The sequence below is a fragment of the Boleophthalmus pectinirostris genome, unplaced genomic scaffold (assembly GCF_026225935.1).
Source record: "Boleophthalmus pectinirostris isolate CB_2022bp ecotype Guang Dong unplaced genomic scaffold, ASM2622593v1 HiC_scaffold_7, whole genome shotgun sequence".
NCBI classification, from domain to species: Eukaryota; Metazoa; Chordata; class Actinopteri; order Gobiiformes; family Gobiidae; genus Boleophthalmus; species Boleophthalmus pectinirostris.
Genome location: NW_026571473.1, coordinates 34,939,760 through 34,959,463, shown reverse-complemented (window position 1 = coordinate 34,959,463; position 19,704 = coordinate 34,939,760). Strand labels below are relative to the sequence as shown.

At 41.1% G+C, this 19,704-nt stretch overlaps 1 protein-coding gene across 1 annotated transcript in view; it reads left to right on the top strand.

Annotated features, from left to right (window-relative positions):
• Positions 1-19,704, top strand: part of brinp3a.2 (bone morphogenetic protein/retinoic acid inducible neural-specific 3a, tandem duplicate 2) — a 250,612-nt gene that overhangs the window by 132,436 nt on the left and 98,472 nt on the right. The window contains exon 7 of the mRNA XM_055165148.1: positions 1-124. This exon is cut by the window's left edge and continues 2 nt beyond it. Within this exon, the coding sequence (XP_055021123.1) occupies positions 1-124 (124 nt within the window). The remainder of the gene's footprint in view (positions 125-19,704) is intronic.

Here is a 19,704-nt window from a genome sequence, read left to right as displayed (position 1 = left end):
TTCGGGAAACTCGTCGGCGGTTACTTTGGAGACGCTGCACCAGCTGGCCGCCTCCTACTTCATCGACCGAGAGAGCACACTGCGCAAACTGCACCACATCCAGATCGCGTCCACCGCCATCAAGGTAAGAAGTACATCAAACGACACATGAACACCAGTGAGGACTAACATCAACACCACAAGAACTGCTACCATTGTGAATGATTCTTGTATCAAAATATCGATACCCTTTGTTTTTTATTAGGTTAAATTTGTTTTGCCCCAGTACGGATATATGGTAAAAAAAAAAAAAAAAAAAAAACAGCTCCAAAGGTAAATAAGCTCCTTTAGTATCCAATTGTAACGCTTTTTGAACCAGAAAGTGGTGCAGTGTTAGCATGCTAGTTGTTGTTAGTATTATTGTGATGACAAAACTCCAGTCTGGCCTCGTGTTGTGATATTTTGCCTATCTTACCTATTATTTATTCTGGTGGCGTCACCTGTTTGTCAAATGGAACAGGAAACTCACACCAACGTTCTTGTAGAGGTGCAAATGTATGGAACAGTAAAATAAAAGCGAAAAAAAATGTCCAAAAGCTTTTTTAAAAATGTTTAAATCATCATTTTAGATCATTTTTCTTGCTCATAGTGGTCCGAAGCAAGAAAAATGATTGACCCAAATCCGATTTCGCCCCTATGCTCCTGTATCTAATTTTTTAACGACAGTCCAAATGACACAGATCCGATTTTTTTCAAATGCGACCCAGACCACTTGGATGTGTGCTCCTAAAACCGATACATATCCGGTCTTTTGACATGCGACTTCAGTCTGAACGGCCAGGTCGCATTCATCCCACCTACACGTCAGGCTCGGAGTCTAGTCAATGGAGGGAAAGCGAGTGGAAAAATTGGAGGGCAGTTTCTGAAATGACTGCCAAAGAATTAACAAAAAATAAAGAACCTGGGAGACAAATACGAGGAGGTTAAAGACTCAAACAAACGAAGCAGCCGTGCCCATTTCACGAAGAACTTGGCTCTATTTTGGGAGACAAGCTCAATGTTTTGGCTACTTCCATAAACACTGAGCTTGCTCGTTGCGTATGACGTCGTTGTGTCCTCCAATGCGCCTGCGGGACACTTTTTGGACATTAAAAGTTCACACTGAAGATCATATACAAGTCACATTCGATTGGAAATGTGAACAACCTCGTAAAAAAAAAATTGGATTTCACAAAAAACATCCAAAATGAGCATTAAGCCCTGCAGTCTGAGCGTAGCCTGAAAACACCAGGATCATGTAGAGTTTAAGTTTCACACTCAGGGACATTCCAAAAGAAACTCTTCATGAAGTCAAACAGATGGCAGATCCTCCACCCGAAAATTTATACAGTTCTTTAAGTGAATTTGGGAGGCAGGTAAATAAGTTAGTATGTAAGTAATAAGATTCAATATCGTACAAAACTCTACCAGCTGTGAACACTGACAGATGGATCTAGTACTTTTAATGAGAGACGTCTGTACCATGGTGTTGTATTTCGTGCTTTGTAGTTAAAAATCCCATTTAGTCTCAGTCCCTTTGCTACAGTGCCATTTAACAAGCTTCATTTGATTTTCGACAACGTTTGAATTTGGGGGAGAGTAATCTTACAAGGCAAAATCAGAGCGAAATCAAAGAGGCTCTTGTGCTTTATCCTTTTTATTCCTACTTCAAAATGTCTCCTCTGCGTCTCAAATGTTCATCAAAAACAACATTCGCGGTTTTACTCGGAGATAGCGCTTACCTCTCGGAGCCATCTGGACTGGCTTTACTTTTGCAGGGAGACTGTCCAAGATTGGTGAAATGACACTTTGTGCGAAATCGCTCGCTTCAAGCAGAATTACTGACAGGCGACAGTGGAGGGAGCTTCATTTTTGTGTTTTTTTGGAGGACACTTTTTCCTCGTATCAATCTCGTGCTACGTTTAGTTAGAAAGATTAAAGAGAGGGTGTTTTACAAAATGGACTTTTTGATTGTTCCCTCATCAAAAACAAGCCTGAAGAGGTTTGAGATGACATCCGTGCAGGTTTGAATCTTGTAATCTCTCCCACAAGCCTATGTCCCCCCTGTTCCCACATGACAATTCTCCATAAATATACAAAAAAAAAAAAACGATACAAAACTGTAAACAGCAACTTGACAAACTTGAGTTTCATTAACGCTGACTGTGTTGTGATAGCGCTCTGTAGGGGGAGTGACTTTGCACAGAGAGCAAAGGGAGGGGGAAAAACAAAACGTCAAAAAAACATTTCAATATGTCGCTTTTTGGCAATTATAGCATTTTCAAAGCAATAAAATGTAACATGATGATCTAAATGTCATGTGTTGGCACTTAATATACACATTTCATAATCTACACCAGGGGTCTTCAACATTTTTTAGGCCAGGGACCCCCAAACTGATGGAGAGCTGGAGTTTTTTTCTTTTTTTAAGTGTAGCAAGTTGTATTTTCATATTTTAAGAACAAAAAAATCATATTCCGCTGATAGATAATTTAACTTGTCAAGTGGAATTTACTCAAATCATGATAAAACTTTCTTAATTCAAGTCATCTTAACTTGGCAAGATTTAAATTTTTTGCAGTGCATGTGACACATTTGATATTTTCACAGTTTTGAGCATTAAAATGTTTTTGTTTCATATTCACTTTGCACAAGAAGTGGTTTAACAAAGACTTTCAGTATCACAGCCACGATTTAGCCTTTATTTTTATTGAATGGTATCGAATCCATTTGAAATATATCGAATCGAATCGTAAGTTCACTGTATCGAAACATGTACCGTATCGTGGCCTGTGTATCGAGGTATGTATCATATCTGCATCTTCTTAATGATATCCAGCCCTACATTAAACGATACGATATATCGACTTCATAATGAGATTAATATTGCATGTTTGTGGACCCAATCCCAAATAATGATCAGATTTAGCTTTTGTAGATTTGATTTTGGATCTATCGAGCTCTATAGGCGCCTGCCCTTCATCAGATCTGACCTGTAACCAGTGTTGGGAAGGTGACTTTTAAAATGTATTCCCCTACAGATTACAGATTACATACCCCAAAATGTAGTTTGTAACGGAATCCATTAAATTACTTAAAGTGAGTAACGTAATCTGATTACTTTGGATTACTTGATTTGCTGTAGAGAAGCAAAGACGAGGAAATCTTCACCTAAATGTTTCGTTTGATAAAAGAAAATGAAAAGGCCGAGTCTTTCCTTAACCAGATTAAAAATATTATTGATAGAAGACGAGGAGACATGGTCCGAGCGGCATGTTTTAGTCCTGTTAAATCCTGTTTTAGACCTGGTTTAGACCTGGTTTAGTCTTGGTTTAATCCTGGTTTAGTCCTGGTTTAGTCCTGGTTTTAGACCTGGTTTTAATCCTGGTTTAGTCCTGGTTTATCCTGGTTTAGACCTGGTTTAGACTTGGTTTTAGACCTGGTTTAGTCCTGGTTTAGTCCTGGTTTTAGACCAGGTTTAGTCCTGGTTTTAGACCTGGTTTAGTCCTGGTTTTAGACCTGGTTTTAATCCTGGTTTAATCTTGGTTTAGTCCTGGTTTAGTCCTGATTTAGACCTGGTTTAGGCTTGGTTTTAGACCTGGTTTAGTCCTGGTTTTAGACCTGGTTTAGTCCTGGTTTTAGACCTGGTTTAGTCCTGGTTTTAGACCTGGTTTTAATCCTGGTTTAATCTTGGTTTAGTCCTGGTTTAGTCCTGATTTAGACCTGGTTTAGGCTTGGTTTTAGACCTGACCTGGTTTAGTCCTGGTTTTAGACCTGGTTTAGTCCTGGTTTTAGACCTGGTTTTAGTCCTGGTTTTAGTCCTTGGTTTAGTCCTGGTTTTAGTCCTGGTTTTTAGACCTGGTTTAGTCCTGGTTTTAGACCTGATTTTTAGACCTGGTTTAGTCCTGGTTTTAGACCTGGTTTAGTCCTGGTTTTAGACCTGGTTTAGCCTTGGTTTTAGTCCTGGTTTAGTCCTGGTTTTAGACCTGGTTTAGCGTCCGGCAATGAGTGGAGTTACAGAGAAGAAAAAAAAAAAAAAAGGGATATAACCCAAAATGTGAAAACAGGAAAATACCTCTGTGTAATCCATTTATTTCAACAAAGTAACTGTAATCCAATTACCACTCACTGAAACAGTAACTGTAACTGAATACAGTTACTCACAATTTGTACTCTGATTACGTAACTCTGGTACATGTAATCTGTTACTCCCCAACACTGCCTGTAACTTGAGAATCATAAAAATCTGTCACACTTTGAACAGCAAATTTCACCATAAAGATACAGGATAATCCGCTCTTTTGCTCAAGTTTAAACTGAAGATCTTCGATAACACGTGTTGTCATGTGAACGCAACCTCTTCCTCATTGTCCTTCTTTTTTTTTTTTTTCTCTTTTCTTTATTTGAACACAACACTGCGGTTGAAATCGCTCACTCCTCGCGCTCGTACGGTGAATACAGTAGTACTCTGGACTGTGTGACAGACAAGGGGGGCCGTCTGAATTATGTGGTGAGAAACGAGAGCTGCAGAGGAGGCAGAGTAAACAGAGACAGAGGAGACAAAGCACCCTCTAAAGCACTGTTTCTCCAACTGTACAAAGCACACGCTGCACTTTGAGCTCTGCTTTAATTCACTTAGAAAACAGATAGAAGGTTATGGTTCAGTAGGATATTTTCACGATATCCGTTTCGACATTTATTACTTTTTTTTTTTTTTTTTTTTTTTTACGGAGGCTTACAAAATTGTGAATATGCTTTTAAAATCCTTGAAAAGCCTTTGGCACTATTCTGATATGAAGAATTAAGATGTAAAAGTGCTTAACAACAGCTACTGCTTCATGTAAACTGCGCTGACAACAGCAAAGCATCATGGTCTATGTAGGGCGGCAGTAGCTCAGTTGGTAGAGCATTCGCCCACTGATCTGAAGGTTTGGCGGTTCGAATCCAGCTCTTGACATAAACATCACAGGTTGAGTGGTCAGATCCACTGACCCACAGGTTGGCTGGTGTGATTCCAGCTCCCACAGATGAATGCTGCCGTTGTGTCCTTGGGCAAGACACTTAACCCACCTTGCCCACAGTGTCTGCGTACACTGGTGTATGAATGTGTGTGTGAATGGGTGAGTGGTTCCTTGTTGTAAAGCGCTTTGAGTGCCTTGAAGGTGGAAAAGCGCTATAGAAAAATGTGACCATTTAGTAGTTCCTTCAATTTTTTAGCATTACTGTTTCGTGGTAAGGCAAGGCAAGTTTATTTGTATAACACAAAGTAATTCAAAGTCCTTTACAGAGTAAGAAATACATTAAAATCACAAAAAAATACATTTAAATCACCATAACTATGAATTTAAGCAAAGACTCTTCATTGTTCTTCGATATATTGTGAGACTTTTGATGATACGTCATCATGATATTTTGGTTATTGTTACAACCCTAATAGCTTTATACCAAAGGAAAGTCATGTACATTTATAATTTTGTTACCTGAGAGCTCTTTCATTTCCAATTTATAAAGAGAAATTCTAGATTTGCCAGACAACAAACATGCATTCATTAATCAAAATATAGCTTCGAGCAAGGACACCACAACCTTTATTTTTTATTTTTTTATTATTTTATTTTTATATATATATATATTTATTTATTACAAAAATGTCAAAAACTATACAATAAAAAATATTAAGCATAATTTAGGATATACATCGTAAATAAATGGACACCCCTGATGCCGGTCTGGGCTTATAAGGCTACGATCAGACTGGAGCCTGAAGTGACCCAAATCCGATTTTTTCGCCCCTGTGTGACCTGTATCTGATCTTTTATTGACAGTCTGAACGACACAGATCCGATTTTTTCAAATGTGACCCAGGACACTTGGATATGTGCTCCTAAAACCGATACATATCTGATCTTTTGACATGTGACTTCAGTCTGAACGGACAGGTCACATTCATCCCACCTACACGTCAGGCTCGGAGTCTCGTCAATGGAGGGAAAGCGAGGTTAGCGAGTTTATTAATATTTGGGGGGATCGCTGTATTTAAATGTACGTATTTTTGAAACGATTGCCAAAGAAATGTCCGAGCGCGGCTACAGACGGTCCTGGCTTCATTGTCAATGAAAAATAAAAAGCCTGTGAGCCAAATACAAGGAGGCTAAAGACTCAAAAAAACGAAGCGGCCGTGGACGTGTAACCTGTCCATTTTAAGAAGAACTTGATTACATTTTGGGAGACAAGCCCCAAAATTAGGTGACTTCCATAAACACTGATCACGCTTGCTAAGTGTGACGTCGTTGTGTCCTCCAATGCGCAGGCGGGACACTTTTGGGGCGTTTAAAGTTCACACTGGACAGAAATATTTACATAAAAACATTCTAAAAAATACAGAAATAGTTTAAGTCTACCACAAAAAACATCTTAGATCAAATTCCACATTCAGTCTGTGAGGAGTGAGAGTCTTAATTTGGAGTTAGTCCTGGGTTAGTCCTGGGTTTGTCCTGAGTTAGTCCTGAGTTAGTCCTGAGTTAGTCCTGAGTTAGTCCTGGGTTAATCCTGAGTTAGTCCTGGGTTAGTCCTGAGTTAGTCCTGAGTTAGTCTGAGTGTCCTGGGTTAGTCCTGGAGTTAGTCCTGAGTTAGTTAGTCCTGAGTTAGTCCTGGTTAGTCCTGAGTTAGTCCTGAGTTAGTCCTGGGTTAGTCCTGAGTTAGTCCTGGGTTAGTCCTGGTTAGTCCTGAGTTAGTTAGTCCTGAGTTAGTCCTGGTCCTGAGTTAGTCCTGAGTTAGTCCTGAGTTAGTCCTGAGTTAGTCCTGAGTTAGTCCTGGTTAGTCCTGAGTTAGTCCTGGGTTAGTCCTGAGTTAGTCCTGGGTTAGTCCTGGGTTAGTCCTGGGTTAGTCCTGGGTTAGTCCTGGGTTAGTCCTGAGTTAGTTAGTCCTGAGTTAGTCCTGAGTTAGTCCTGGGTTAGTCCTGAGTTAGTCCTGGGTTAGTCCTGAGTTAGTCCTGAGTTAGTCCTGGGTTAGTCCTGAGTTAGTCCTGGGTTAGTCCTGGGTTAGTCCTGAGTTAGTCCTGGGTTAGTCCTGGGTTAGTCCTGAGTTAGTCCTGGTTAGTCCTGAGTTAGTCCTGGGTTAGTCCTGGGTTAGTCCTGAGTTAGTCCTGGTTAGTCCTGAGTCCTGGGTAGTCCTGAGTTGAGTCCTGAGTTAGTCCTGAGTTAGTCCTGGGTTAGTCCTGGGTTAGTTAGTCCTGGGTTAGTCCTGGGTTAGTCCTGAGTTAGTCCTGGGTCCTGAGTTAGTCCTGAGTTAGTCCTGGTTAGTCCTGGTTAGTCCTGGTTAGTCCTGGGTTAGTCCTAGTCCTGAGTTAGTCCTGGTTAGTCCTGGTTAGTCCTGAGTTAGTCCTGAGTTAGTCCTGGGTTAGTTGTCCTGAGTTAGTCCTGGGTTAGTCCTGGGTTAGTCCTGAGTCCTGAGTTAGTCCTGGGTTAGTCCTGGGTTAGTCCTGAGTTAGTCCTGAGTTAGTCCTGGTTAGTCCTGGTTAGTCCTGGGTTAGTCCTGAGTTAGTCCTGAGTTAGTCCTGAGTTAGTCCTGGGTTAGTCCTGGGTTAGTCCTGGGTTAGTCCTGGGTTAGTCCTGAGTTAGTCCTGGTTAGTCCTGGGTTAGTCCTGGTTAGTCCTGAGTTAGTCCTGGGTTAGTCCTGGGTTAGTCCTGGGTTAGTTAGTCCTGAGTTAGTCCTGAGTCCTGGGTTTGTCCTGAGTTAGTCCTGGGTTAGTCCTGAGTCCTGAGTTAGTCCTGGGTTAGTCCTGAGTTAGTCCTGGTTAGTCCTGAGTTAGTCCTGAGTTAGTCCTGGTTAGTCCTAGTTAGTCCTGAGTTAGTCCTGGGTTAATCCTGAGTTAGTCCTGAGTTAGTCCTGGGTTAGTCCTGGGTTAGTCCTGAGTTAGTCCTGAGTTAGTCCTGAGTTAGTCCTGGGTTAGTCCTGAGTTAGTCCTGGGTTAGTCCTGAGTTAGTCCTGGTTAATCCTGAGTTAGTCCTGAGTTAGTCCTGGGTTAGTCCTGAGTTAGTCCTGAGTTAGTCCTGGGTTAGTCCTGGTTTAGTCCTGAGTTAGTCCTGAGTTAGTCCTGAGTTAGTCCTGAGTTAGTCCTGGGTTAGTCCTGAGTTAGTCCTGAGTTAGTCCTGAGTTAGTCCTGGGTTAGTCCTGAGTTAGTCCTGAGTTAGTCCTGGGTTAGTGTTGAATTAGTCCTGAGTTAGTCCTAGGTTAGTCCTGGGTTAGTCCTGAGTTAGTCCTGGGTTAGTCCTGAGTTAGTCCTGGGTTTGTCCTGGGTTAGTCCTGGGTTAGTCCTGAGTTAGTCCTGAGTTAGTCCTGGGTTAGTCCTGGGTTAGTCCTGAGTTAGTCCTGAGTCCTGAGTTAGTCCTGAGTTAGTCCTGGGTTAGTCCTGGGTTAATCCTGAGTTGGGCCTCTTAGTACCACGGTGATTCATTTTTGCGGTTATTGCGACAGCTCTAGGTTTTAGATCATTATATTTTTCTCTAATCTCTCGTTTTAGTGTCCTTTTTAAAATAAACAAAGACGACGAAACATTACATACATCTTTACCCTTACATACCACGCTCACACTAGCCCACATTTCTTTTTTTTTTTTTTTTTTTCTCCATCTGTTACTCACCCATAAGCCACACTCACACACCCACGTACTTCGATCGCGTCCAGGTTTTGGAGATCTCCGCCGGATAAAGCACAGACTCTTTCATTGTGAATTGTTGGAGTTATTATTTTTCTCTCTGCAGCAGGTTTGATAAGAGGAGACGGACGGGCTTTCATGTGCTCCGTGACATGAGCTGGATCAAAGCACTGACTACAATATAATACAACACAATACAATACAACACAATAAAGCAGCCTGTATTCTTTTACATTGAGCCCAGAGAGAAGCAGACTCATATAAGGCAGTGCACTGGTTTATATCTTTATTTGACAGCGACGGGACAAACCAATAATGTCACGGTATCAGATGCTAAGAAGTATTATTGTTTGAACTGTACTGTATTAAATAAGCTTTATATTATATTATTATATTCAATAGTCTTGCAGCAGTATGTGGCGTAGTTAGTGACACAGTTAGAGTCTTATTAGTGTTGACACATGGACAATAGTTTTATTGTATGTACCTTTTCTTTGCAGAAGTGGATGGCTGTTGCTTTGTGTGGTTATTATTGTTGTTTTTTTTTTTTACAAAATATTACCTATGAAAAAGTTGATCAAGATTTGTTCGTGAAATCCAGGCTCGAAAACCGGGTGGGAATGTGTGGTCATGTCTTGGAATGGTGAGACAGTGTGACAGGGTTTTGTGTGAACTTTGACAATTTTGAGTTCTGTACAGCGCTTCTAAAATGGATGCCGGGCTGGATGACTTTTATTTGAGTGGCGCATGTGAAACGAAGGAGCTCATCGTTATGGACAGGATCAGACGTCCCAAAACCTTACAAAGCAGAGTTTAGTTTAGTGATGTTTTTCAGTCTTCTTTTTAATTCGTACGAAGCCATATTTGTTTTGATATGGACAGACCCTGAGTCAGAGTACATTGCAAATAGTTGCTGAAACATTCTGGAATTTTACGGGAGGGTTTGCGGACGGGTCGTGATTACATACGGGCGGGTCAAGTGAATCAAATAAACAACAAACTGTAGAAAAAAATACTTGACGTGCGTCCAGGATGTTCGTTACCCTGGAAATGTATTACATCAAACCCATCAGCGGAGGTGATCAGCTCGGCAGCTGCACTCCTGGTTTAGACCTGGTTGAGTCCTGGTTTAGTCCTGGTTCAGTCCTGGTTTTGTCCTGGTTTAGACCTGGTTCAGTCCTGGTTTAGTCCTGGTTTAGACCTGGTTTAGACCTGGTTAAGTCCTGGTTTAGTCCTGGTTCAGTCCTGGTTTAGTCCTGGTTCAGTCCTGGTGTAGTCCTGGTTTAGACCTGGTTCAGTCCTGCTTTAGTCCTGGTTTAGTCCTGGTTTAGACCTGGTTAAGTCCTGGTTTAGTCCTGGTTCAGTCCTGGTGTAGTCCTGGTTTAGACCTGGTTAAGTCCTGGTTTAGTCCTGGTTGAGTCCTGGTTTAGACCTGGTTTAGACCTGGTTAAGTCCTGGTTCAGTCTTGGTTCAGTCCTGGTTCAGTCCTGGTGTAGTCCTGGTTTAGACCTGGTTCAGTCCTGGTTTAGACCTGGTTCAGTCCTGGTTTAGTCCTGGTTTAGACCTGGTTCAGTCCTGGTTCAGTCCCAGTTCAATCCTGGTTTAGTCCTGGTTCAGTCCTGGTGTAGTCCTGGTCCAGTTCTGGTGTAGTCCCAGTTCAGTCCTGGTGTAGTCCTGGTCCAGTTCTGGTGTAGTCCTGGTGATTGGCTTGGCGGTTGTGGCGTGTATATATTTATAATCCGCTAACGTAGGTTGAGTCCTGGTTTAGTCGTGGTTTAGTCCTGGACTACTGGGCTGTCGGGCTATTGGACCGACCCCGTTTTAGCACGGGCACAGACGGGTAATGGGTGGAATGTTAACGGGTCCGGGCAGGTGCGGATTTAACTTTGATATAATCACGGGGTTAACAGGCGGGTGTGGTGCTGTACTACGCAGGTGCGGGTCTCCAAAATGGCACCCGTGTAGGACTCTGCTCTGTGTCCCTGATCCACCTGTGACCAGACACATCTTCATAAAGCACTGCAGATGTGTGTAATCTGGATCCCAGGCAAAAAAAATTTGTTCCACAAGGGTCTATTCTATGACCTCAACTCTTCTCATTACATATGTTCCTATCTGGATCCATTCTGTGGACGTATGTCATAATTAAGACATAATTATTTGTTATATAGTGTTTAATTTAATGTAAATTATAGTAAGTATATTAACCTCTCTCTCTCTCTCTCTTTTTTTTTTAAGAGATTACTATTACTATTACTATACACAAGTTACAGTGAGTTACTTCTTTAGTTCTGGTCGGAATGCTGGTGAACATTGCCTTATATCTGTGTGCAGGGAGGAGCTAACTACAATGAAACTACTCTGAAACTAACACGTCTACTTATTTACAGTTTCTGTTAGTGAGCAAGGCCTATTGAACTTGCACAAAGTGTGAGTGTGGAGTCTTTTAATCAATAAGCCTAGCTAACTAACAAAAACTGTAAACAATTAGATGTTTCTGAGTAGTTTCGTTGTAGTTAGCTCCTCCCTTTAGGCAGATATAAAGAAGTGTCCACCGGCGTTTTGACCAGAACTGAAGAAGCAGCTTGGATGAGATGCGGAACATATTCGACCAAATAAACTTTTGTCCAGTCGACAAATTGAATTTCTCCTGTTGCTATGGATTCTACCCGGACGACTGAAGGATTTTACACACATCTTACTTTTATATGTTTTTTACGCCATGTCCCCCTCCTTCCTTTCCATGATTCTCTCTCGTGCCCCGTCGTGCCCTCAGGTGAGCAGATCAGCTGAAGCTTCATGTCTCAAAAAAACAAACAAAAGCTTCGCAGGGACGAGGCTTTTCTGCGGCTGCCCCGTGGCGATGGAACCAGTCACCTTTAGAGATGAGAGGCTCAGTCTGTGCCTGCTTTTAAATCACTCCTAGAAATGCTCCTATTCTCTTTGGCTTTGGGGTTTTGTGTGAGATTTCTTGAGTTCATGTTGCTATATAAACTGTACCTGAGTTTTTGTAGGTTTGCCCATGTCGTTTTTGATGTTATGTATGACACTTAAACAAACTGTCAAAGCTTTTAAAGAGGTTGTTTTACACTTCTGTGGGGTATTCGGTGTAAACACATAACAGCCTATATTTAGATCACCATGTTACCTTTTAAAGTTTTGTAAATGTTACATTTGCCGAAAAAGCGATGCATCAAAATTGTTAATTAGCTTCACTCATGTTTATGGTGCTTTGAGTCAAAGTCCTGCACCGGGTCGGGTACCTGCAAATAGCTGCTAAAACGGGCAGGTTTTTACATTGTGGAATTTTACGGGCGGGTAGTGATTACACTCGGGCAGGTCGGGACTAAACCAGGTCTAAACCAGGTCTAAACCAGGTCTAAACAGGACTAAACCAGGTCTAAACCAGGTCTAAACAGGACTAAACCAGGACTAAACCAGGTATAAACCAGGACTAAACCAGGCCTAAACCAGGACTAAACAGGACTAAACCAGGACTAAACCAGGTATAAACCAGGACTAAACCAGGCCTAAACCAGGACTAAACCAGGTCTAAACCAGGTCTAAACCAGATGTAAACAAGGACTAAACCAGGCCTAAACCAGGACTAAACCAGGTCTAAACCAGGTCTAAACCAGATGTAAACAAGGACTAAACCAGGACTAAATCAGGTCTAAACCAGGTCAAAACCAGGACTAAACCAGGTGTAAACCAGAACTACATCAGGACTAAACCAGGACTAAACCAGGTCTAAACCAGGACTAAACCAGGTCTAAACCAGGTCTAAAACAGGACTAAACCAGGACTAAACCAGGTCTAAACCAGATGTAAACAAGGACTAAACCAGGCCTAAACCAGGACTAAATCAGGACTGCACCAGGACTAAATCAGGACTAAACCAGGTCTAAACCAGGACTAAACCAGGCCTAAACCAGGACTAAACCAGGTCTAAACCAGGTCTAAACCAGATGTAAACAAGGACTAAACCAGGCCTAAACCAGGACTAAATCAGGTCTAAACCAGGTCTAAACCAGGACTAAACCAGGTGTAAACCAGAACTACATCAGGACTAAACCAGGACTAATCTTGGACTTGAGAGAGCGAGGGAGAACCCCGAGCCCGAGGAGCAGGTGTCCACAAAGCGCGATCGGCGACGGCTGCCCTTAGACCCGTGAGTAGCTGAGCTCTGCGCTGGTCTTTTCGCCTGTGGTCCCCGACAGTCTACACGGGCGCACCTATGGGCCTGTCCCAACAGTCAGTCCTGGTTCAGTTCTGATTTAGTCCTGTTTTAGTCCTAGTTCAGTCCTGGTTTAGTCCTTCTGGTTCAGTCCTGGAATCAGTCCTAGGTTAGTCCTGGTTCAGTCTGTGTGCGACGCAGAAGTCCGACATCTCAATCGATGTTTCTTCTGCTTAATAAATAACGCCTGTGTAGTGATGACATATTTTTGACAGTAAAGTCGCGTCTGTGAATTCATATTCCTACTGAAGAAATCGTAACCGTTTCATTTAATTTCATGATTGTAATTCTTGACGTTGTAACTTTTCAATTCATCTTCTGATGGATAAAATACACACAACACATTTTATGTACGACTGGACTCATTTGAGAGTTTACGAATATTTATTTCACGCTCAACTACGGAAATATGCACAGATTTCTATTTTATGTACATGAATATTTCTGAAAGCTTTCGTACTCAATACTATTGCCTATTCAAACGGACTCATTTGTTCGATTGAGAAGCACATTGAAAAAAAAGTGCTTCAGTTAGAATACTTTTAATTTGTCACTCCTCCTTCTGAGCACTAATGAAACTACTGCACATCGCATCAGGTTTGTGAAGTTGTAGTGTATGTGTTTTGTATCCTCCATTTGTATATTTATGGAAAATCTTGTCCGTGAAGAATCTCAAACCTCTTCAGACATGTTTATGATTATGCCAGAACGTCATAACACGGCAGAAAACTCCAAAAAGTTGATTTTGCATAACACAAACTTTGCCTCCACCATTATTTTTGATTACTCTAGCTAAAAAAACAACAGAAAAAGTCGGTTATATAAACATTTCAGGAAGTCCCAGCCGAGCGGAGAGTTTCTGAGTGGCCATCTTGCGCCGAATAAATGACCCAGGCTCCTTGAAAACAGCAGGATGATTTTGGCAACAATTTGGAAATTTGCTGCGAGAAAATCGATTGCGGGAGACTGAAGTGGACGAGGAAATAACACTGGATTTGAGGCCTGGTCGTCTGGATTGCTTTTCACCGCGCCCAGACAGAACACAATAAATTTCAGGAGCTGGCAGAGAAAGTTACGAGTGACGCTTGCTACCATCACGGACTGCTTTCTCTTGTGTAATTATGGACTCAGGAAAAGTCAACATTGGAGCTGCAAAACAAATGGTGGCGCATTTGGAGGGAGAAGCTACACCCACAAACTGCATAAGAGAATCTACAGAAGGAGGAGGGACGGATTTAAAGTGCAACAGAAACTCGAGAACTTGGGTACAGTGTCATTTTCGGAAGAGTTTGAACATATATACATACATTCTGTTGCGGCTATAGAAAGAATCGCAGGCGTAATTCGGTGTTTTTTCAAGATTAAAGACGCGCAACGTAAATTTACAGGCCTGTCTCCATGAAGATGTTACTGCTTTGATTGGAATTTTTCATGTTATGGCATTAAAGAGGCGGCTATTACACTTCTATAGGGTATTAATGCCTAACATTTTAAATATTTAGATCGCCATGTTATCTTTTATTGTTTTGAAAATGCTATATTCGCTGAAAACAATGTATTTATGGTGCACAAAAATTACGGTTTGGTACCTACCTTAGTTTTGAGGTCTCGTTTACTTGTTTATTTGTGTTTTTTATTAAACTGACACTTTGTTTTAACTTGATACAAATGGGAAAATAAAATAAATGCAAAGTGCTGCTTGGTAATAATAATAAGTTAAATAAAATGTTCTCAAAAAAGCAACAAATGTATGAAATATTATCCAATCCAGTTCAATCCAACTTTATTTGTATAGCACATTTTACAAACAAAACAGTTTCCAAAGTGCTTCACATAGCAATGCAGAATTTTACTTAAAAAAAAAAAAAATCTGCAGAATTATCTTTAATAAAGACACTAATAGAAAAATGTGTAAAATAATAATAATAAAATCAATGAACAAAACCAATTAAATCATTACACAAAAGCAGTACTAAAAAAATAAAACGGATAAAAACAATAAATAAATAAAAACAATAAATAATAAATACAATAAATAATACATTAATTTATTAATTAATAAAAACTAAAAAAAAAAAAAAAAGACAGAGGACCACACAACTCACGGTATTAAAAGCCAGAGAATAAAAGTGGGTCTTAAGACGAGACTTAAAACACTAAATCATTTCCTTGTAAACGGTAAACAAAACTTTTCAAAAAGTAAAGCGCAGCATCAGCAGTTCCAGGATGAAGTTTTACTCAATCTTCATATTTTTGGCGTCCACATTGTCTGCAGTAAGTATAGATCTTTCTATAGGGACAATACTTTCTCTGGGGACAGAAGGCAGGAGTGAAGACCGCAGCGTGACGATCGTAGTTTTGCGAGGATTCACTTGGTTCAGAGGGATGTACTGTAGTCAAGGCGGGGGGCAATTGTTGTCACAATTGGAGTACGACATTATACTTTTTTTTTTTTTTTTTTTTAAAACTTCATCCTACTCCTTTTGAGCACCAGGTCCCAATTATGTACATATCTTTGTTTTTGTTTTGTTTTTTGTTTGTGTTATTGATTTTGTTTTACCTTGCTCAAACAAATAAATTAAATAAATTAAATCAAAAGGTGGCCACCCTAACTATAAAGCGCTGTGGGAAACACTGCCACCCCAATTACAGAGTTCCCTCATGAATATTAAAGAGCCGAGTCTTCCGTGTAGCTGCACATGTAGTGGCGGAATATAAACACACACAAATTACGTGAATTCGTTCTTGCACAGCCCTGCACCGAACCGAATGTCCCGTACCGAAAATGTTCAGCACGAATACATGAACCGTTACACCCCTAATTAAAGCTTATAATAAGTTTTGTTTTCGTTTTGCTCTTTACTTATCAGAGCACAATCACCTTGAATAGTTATCACATATTTACAGAGAATTAGAATAAAATAGAAAGCCTTTATTGTCTTTATACACAGTGTAATGAGAACGCAGAGCTGCTCCTTCAAAGTGCAAAACAAACAAACAAACAAACAAATTAACAGTTCTCAGTGTAAATTTGAGTTCAGTATGGTGGCAGCTTTACTGGAGCGAAGGTGACGTAGGCTTGCGGGCTGAGTTTTGTGCTGCCTTTTGTACGGAACCATAAGGAGAGTTTGAATAGGGCCTGGGACAGATCGCTAGATGACTCAAACATGCATGGATGACATTTAAACCACTTCAGGCGTATTATAGCGATTTTGCAAAATACCGTCTCTTTAAACACATCTTTGTATTTAAAAATTATAATTTTTAAATATTATTCTATTAATTCCGTTGCCTAAAATACCTTGAAAAGCACATATTCTGACTGTGAACGAGGAGCTCACGTCTCCACAGACCTGACTTGTAACTTAAGCCCAGTGGTACCACCTCCTTACTTGAGTTTAATATCATGGAACATTCCGGGCAAAGCGATCTACAGCCACTTCACAGCAGTTCTAAGCCTGAGATGCCATTATGTGTCATTTACGCACACATCATATCAGAGAGAGAGAGAGAGAGAGGGAGCGCTTTTGGGTTTGCTGCAACTCAAAGTGAGGTGGAGGAGGAGGAAGAGGAATAATCCCGTATGCTAAAGTAGATGTTTGCATACCGGCCATAGCGTTACTAAACAGACCCAGTGGTATTTTGTCCAAAGGTTGTGAGAGGAGCCCGGTGAGAGGCGAGCGTGACCTTCTGTTGAGAGCACGCCAGGTCGGGGTTTGGCTGCAGGATATTTACTCCACGAGACTTCCATTTCCACTGCCAACAAAACGCTTCTGTGCCTGTGATGTGGCCTCAGATGCACTCTATTACTCTACTATAGATTTTCTTTTTTCTTTTTCAAATATACTGTGGCCACTAGGGATGGGCATGATTAGTCGATTAATCGGTAATTGATCATTAAGAATTTTATTGCTTACGTTCATTTTAATCGACAAACCGAATGTAGGTTGCTGTGCGTAGCGTAGGTTGACCAAACGTCGTGTTCGGGGACAAACGGGGGTCCGGACATGTAGCTCTGTGCACTCAGAAGGATCGAGCAAACACAGACAGTCAACCTGCAACGTGCCGAAGTGCAAATGCGTATTTAACAATGACTTGAGCAAGAAATTCCACGCTTTCTGTTCCGGTCGGGACAAGTGTGAGGCCATGTGCACAGTGTAAAGCAGCACATATGTTTCGGTGTCCAGTGGGAAAAAGTTCACCAGGACACCGAAAACATGAAAAAGCTTTGCCAGGTGAGAGTAGCGCAATGTCGATGACGAGTCCCCACCTCCCGCCTCCCGTACGGTGTCCTGGTTTTGACAAACACAAATATGGTCACACTAACCTGTATTCCACTGAGTCGTGTCGCATCAGCGCACAAGAGCTGTTTTTTTCTTCGCTTAGTTTATGCAAATTAGCCATGCGGTTTTAAGTTTTGTTTCTGTGAGAGTTGCACAAAACTGAATTAAACACATTATAATGTCATTATAATGGCTGATGTGGCTCTAGAGTCGTTACGGTTTATATGTCGTAAAGTTGAATTTATTTATGCAGATTAGTAGTGCAGATAGTAATAATAATTATGATCATTTTAATATAAAAACGTTAATGATTAATTGATAATCGATCTTTAATTCTCCCAACGATCGAAGATTGAATCGAATGCCCATCCCTAGTGGCTACATTGCATCACGTGAATACCTGTCTTAGATCATTTGAGTATTTAATCTATGTTATAATGTCTATAATGTCTCTATCCACACAGCTTTGAGCATATTTTTTTTTACATTTTACAGAAACAAACCTTAAAACCGCATCGATAATTTGCATAAACAAAGAGCTCAAAAAAAAAAACAGCTCACTGTTGTGCACCTGTGCGGTTCAGCTTCTGTCGGACTAAAGGACACGACTCAGTGGAATATGAGTGTTCTTTCTGTGACAGAGGGGTGTTCTGCTGATGGTGAGTCTGTTCTGTGCTTCTGTCACATTGAAATGGTTCACGTTAAACTTTTCAGAGATTATACATCTGCAGTTCGTACACACAGACCGTATATGATTGGACATATATTCTAGCCTCTTAGTGTTTTGGCGGTGAATTACTTTGCGGCGCATAGACCTACATCAGTGTATCGGCGTTTTCAGGGGTCCACACGGTGCTGGTAAATTCGTGGGAGCTGGCAGCACCAGATCGTTCCGTCTCTGGAGCCATTTTCAATCGGATTAGTGCGAACGAAAACTGCATCCACAACGAAAACGTACTAGTGTGGACGGGGTCAAAATCACTACATTTAAAGCCTAATAAGACCTCAAAATCTACATGAAATACAATTACTTTTTACTCTTTAAGTACATTTTTAACAGATACTTTAATACATTTACTTAAAAGTGCACTTTGTTCTGCCTGGAATGTTCCACAGTATGACTTTAAACAGCTCCACCGTACATTTACTCAATTACAGGTAGTTTTACAGCTTAGAAACACTTAGAAAAACAAGCTTTCTGACTGTGAGTGTGGTCGCCTCTCCACAGATCTGACCTGTAACTTGGTCTGGTTTGGTCTCCGTGAAGATAAAAAAGGTTTAATACCACACTATGAAACATTCCCTCAACCAGAAAAGTTACACGATGCAGCTTTAAGTAGATTTTTAGATGTGATACTTTCACTTTTACTTGAGGATATTTTTGCTCAAGTATCTGTACTTTTACTTCAGTAACAAAGGCTCTGGCAGCACCGCTTCAGTAGTGATTGCAGTACTTTTTGAAACTGTGAGAGCACAGACTACATATACTTCCTTTAAGAATAACTGCGGCATGAAAACGGCAATTTGAACTGCAACAAAAACACCATTATTGCTTCCCTTTTTTTCGCCAAATCATAACTCTCCAAAGTATAAATAAGTAGAAAATAACACATTTTAGCAGCGGTGCACGTCTTTTGACCGATTTGCCCTCTGAAAATGAGCTGGAGTCTCCCCTCGCTCGGGCGGTGGGGGGCCTCTTTACCCACACCAGATTGTTCATTTGGAGCACAGTGTGGTTTTGATTTGAAATGGAGCCTCTGTTCGGTTCAGTCGTGTGTATTCCAGCTGTGGGCCCTGAGCTCTGTGGGAATGACTGGGAGCAGAACGGAAAACTGGGGATTACACTGAGGGAGAGAGGGAGGAAAAAGAAGGAGGGGTGCCGGTTAAATTATCACTAAATGCTTCGAGTGTTTCCGGGCGAGGTTAGGGGCTTCGTTCTCATACTTGGTTTTTGGAGCTGATGAAAATTGATAGTGCAATGACTGAGAGAAAGAATATTTACTTTATTACTTTATTACTTGATTTTCAATTGGCGTGACTGTATTAGGAAGATATTTGTTAAAGTAGAAGCGGACTAAGTGAGTGTGGCGTCACCCGTAGCGAATTTGGAGCCATGTTCCTTCCGCAAAGGGAATAGGAATTTATTTACAGACAAACTAAGACCCCGTTTACACTGAAACAAATCCACGTATCACCATGTCAACGTATCGGAAACGATCTGTGCCCAGACACGTCGTTTCTGTGTCCACACAGTAACGCAAAACCAACTGAAATGCTAGTGATAGGTCGGTGTCACGTCATCACGACATCTCGACGTCACGTGAGCGGTAAAAACAAGGAAGTCTGAAGTTGCAGCAGCTGATTTTGAGTCGAGGGAGATGGCGAGTGTAAAAACAGTCTTTTCACGGACGACGAGGTTCAGTTGTTACCGTATTTTCCGGGCTATTAGGCGCTCTGGATTATAAGACGCACTGTCATTAAATTGTCTATTTTTTAACTTTTTTCACAAA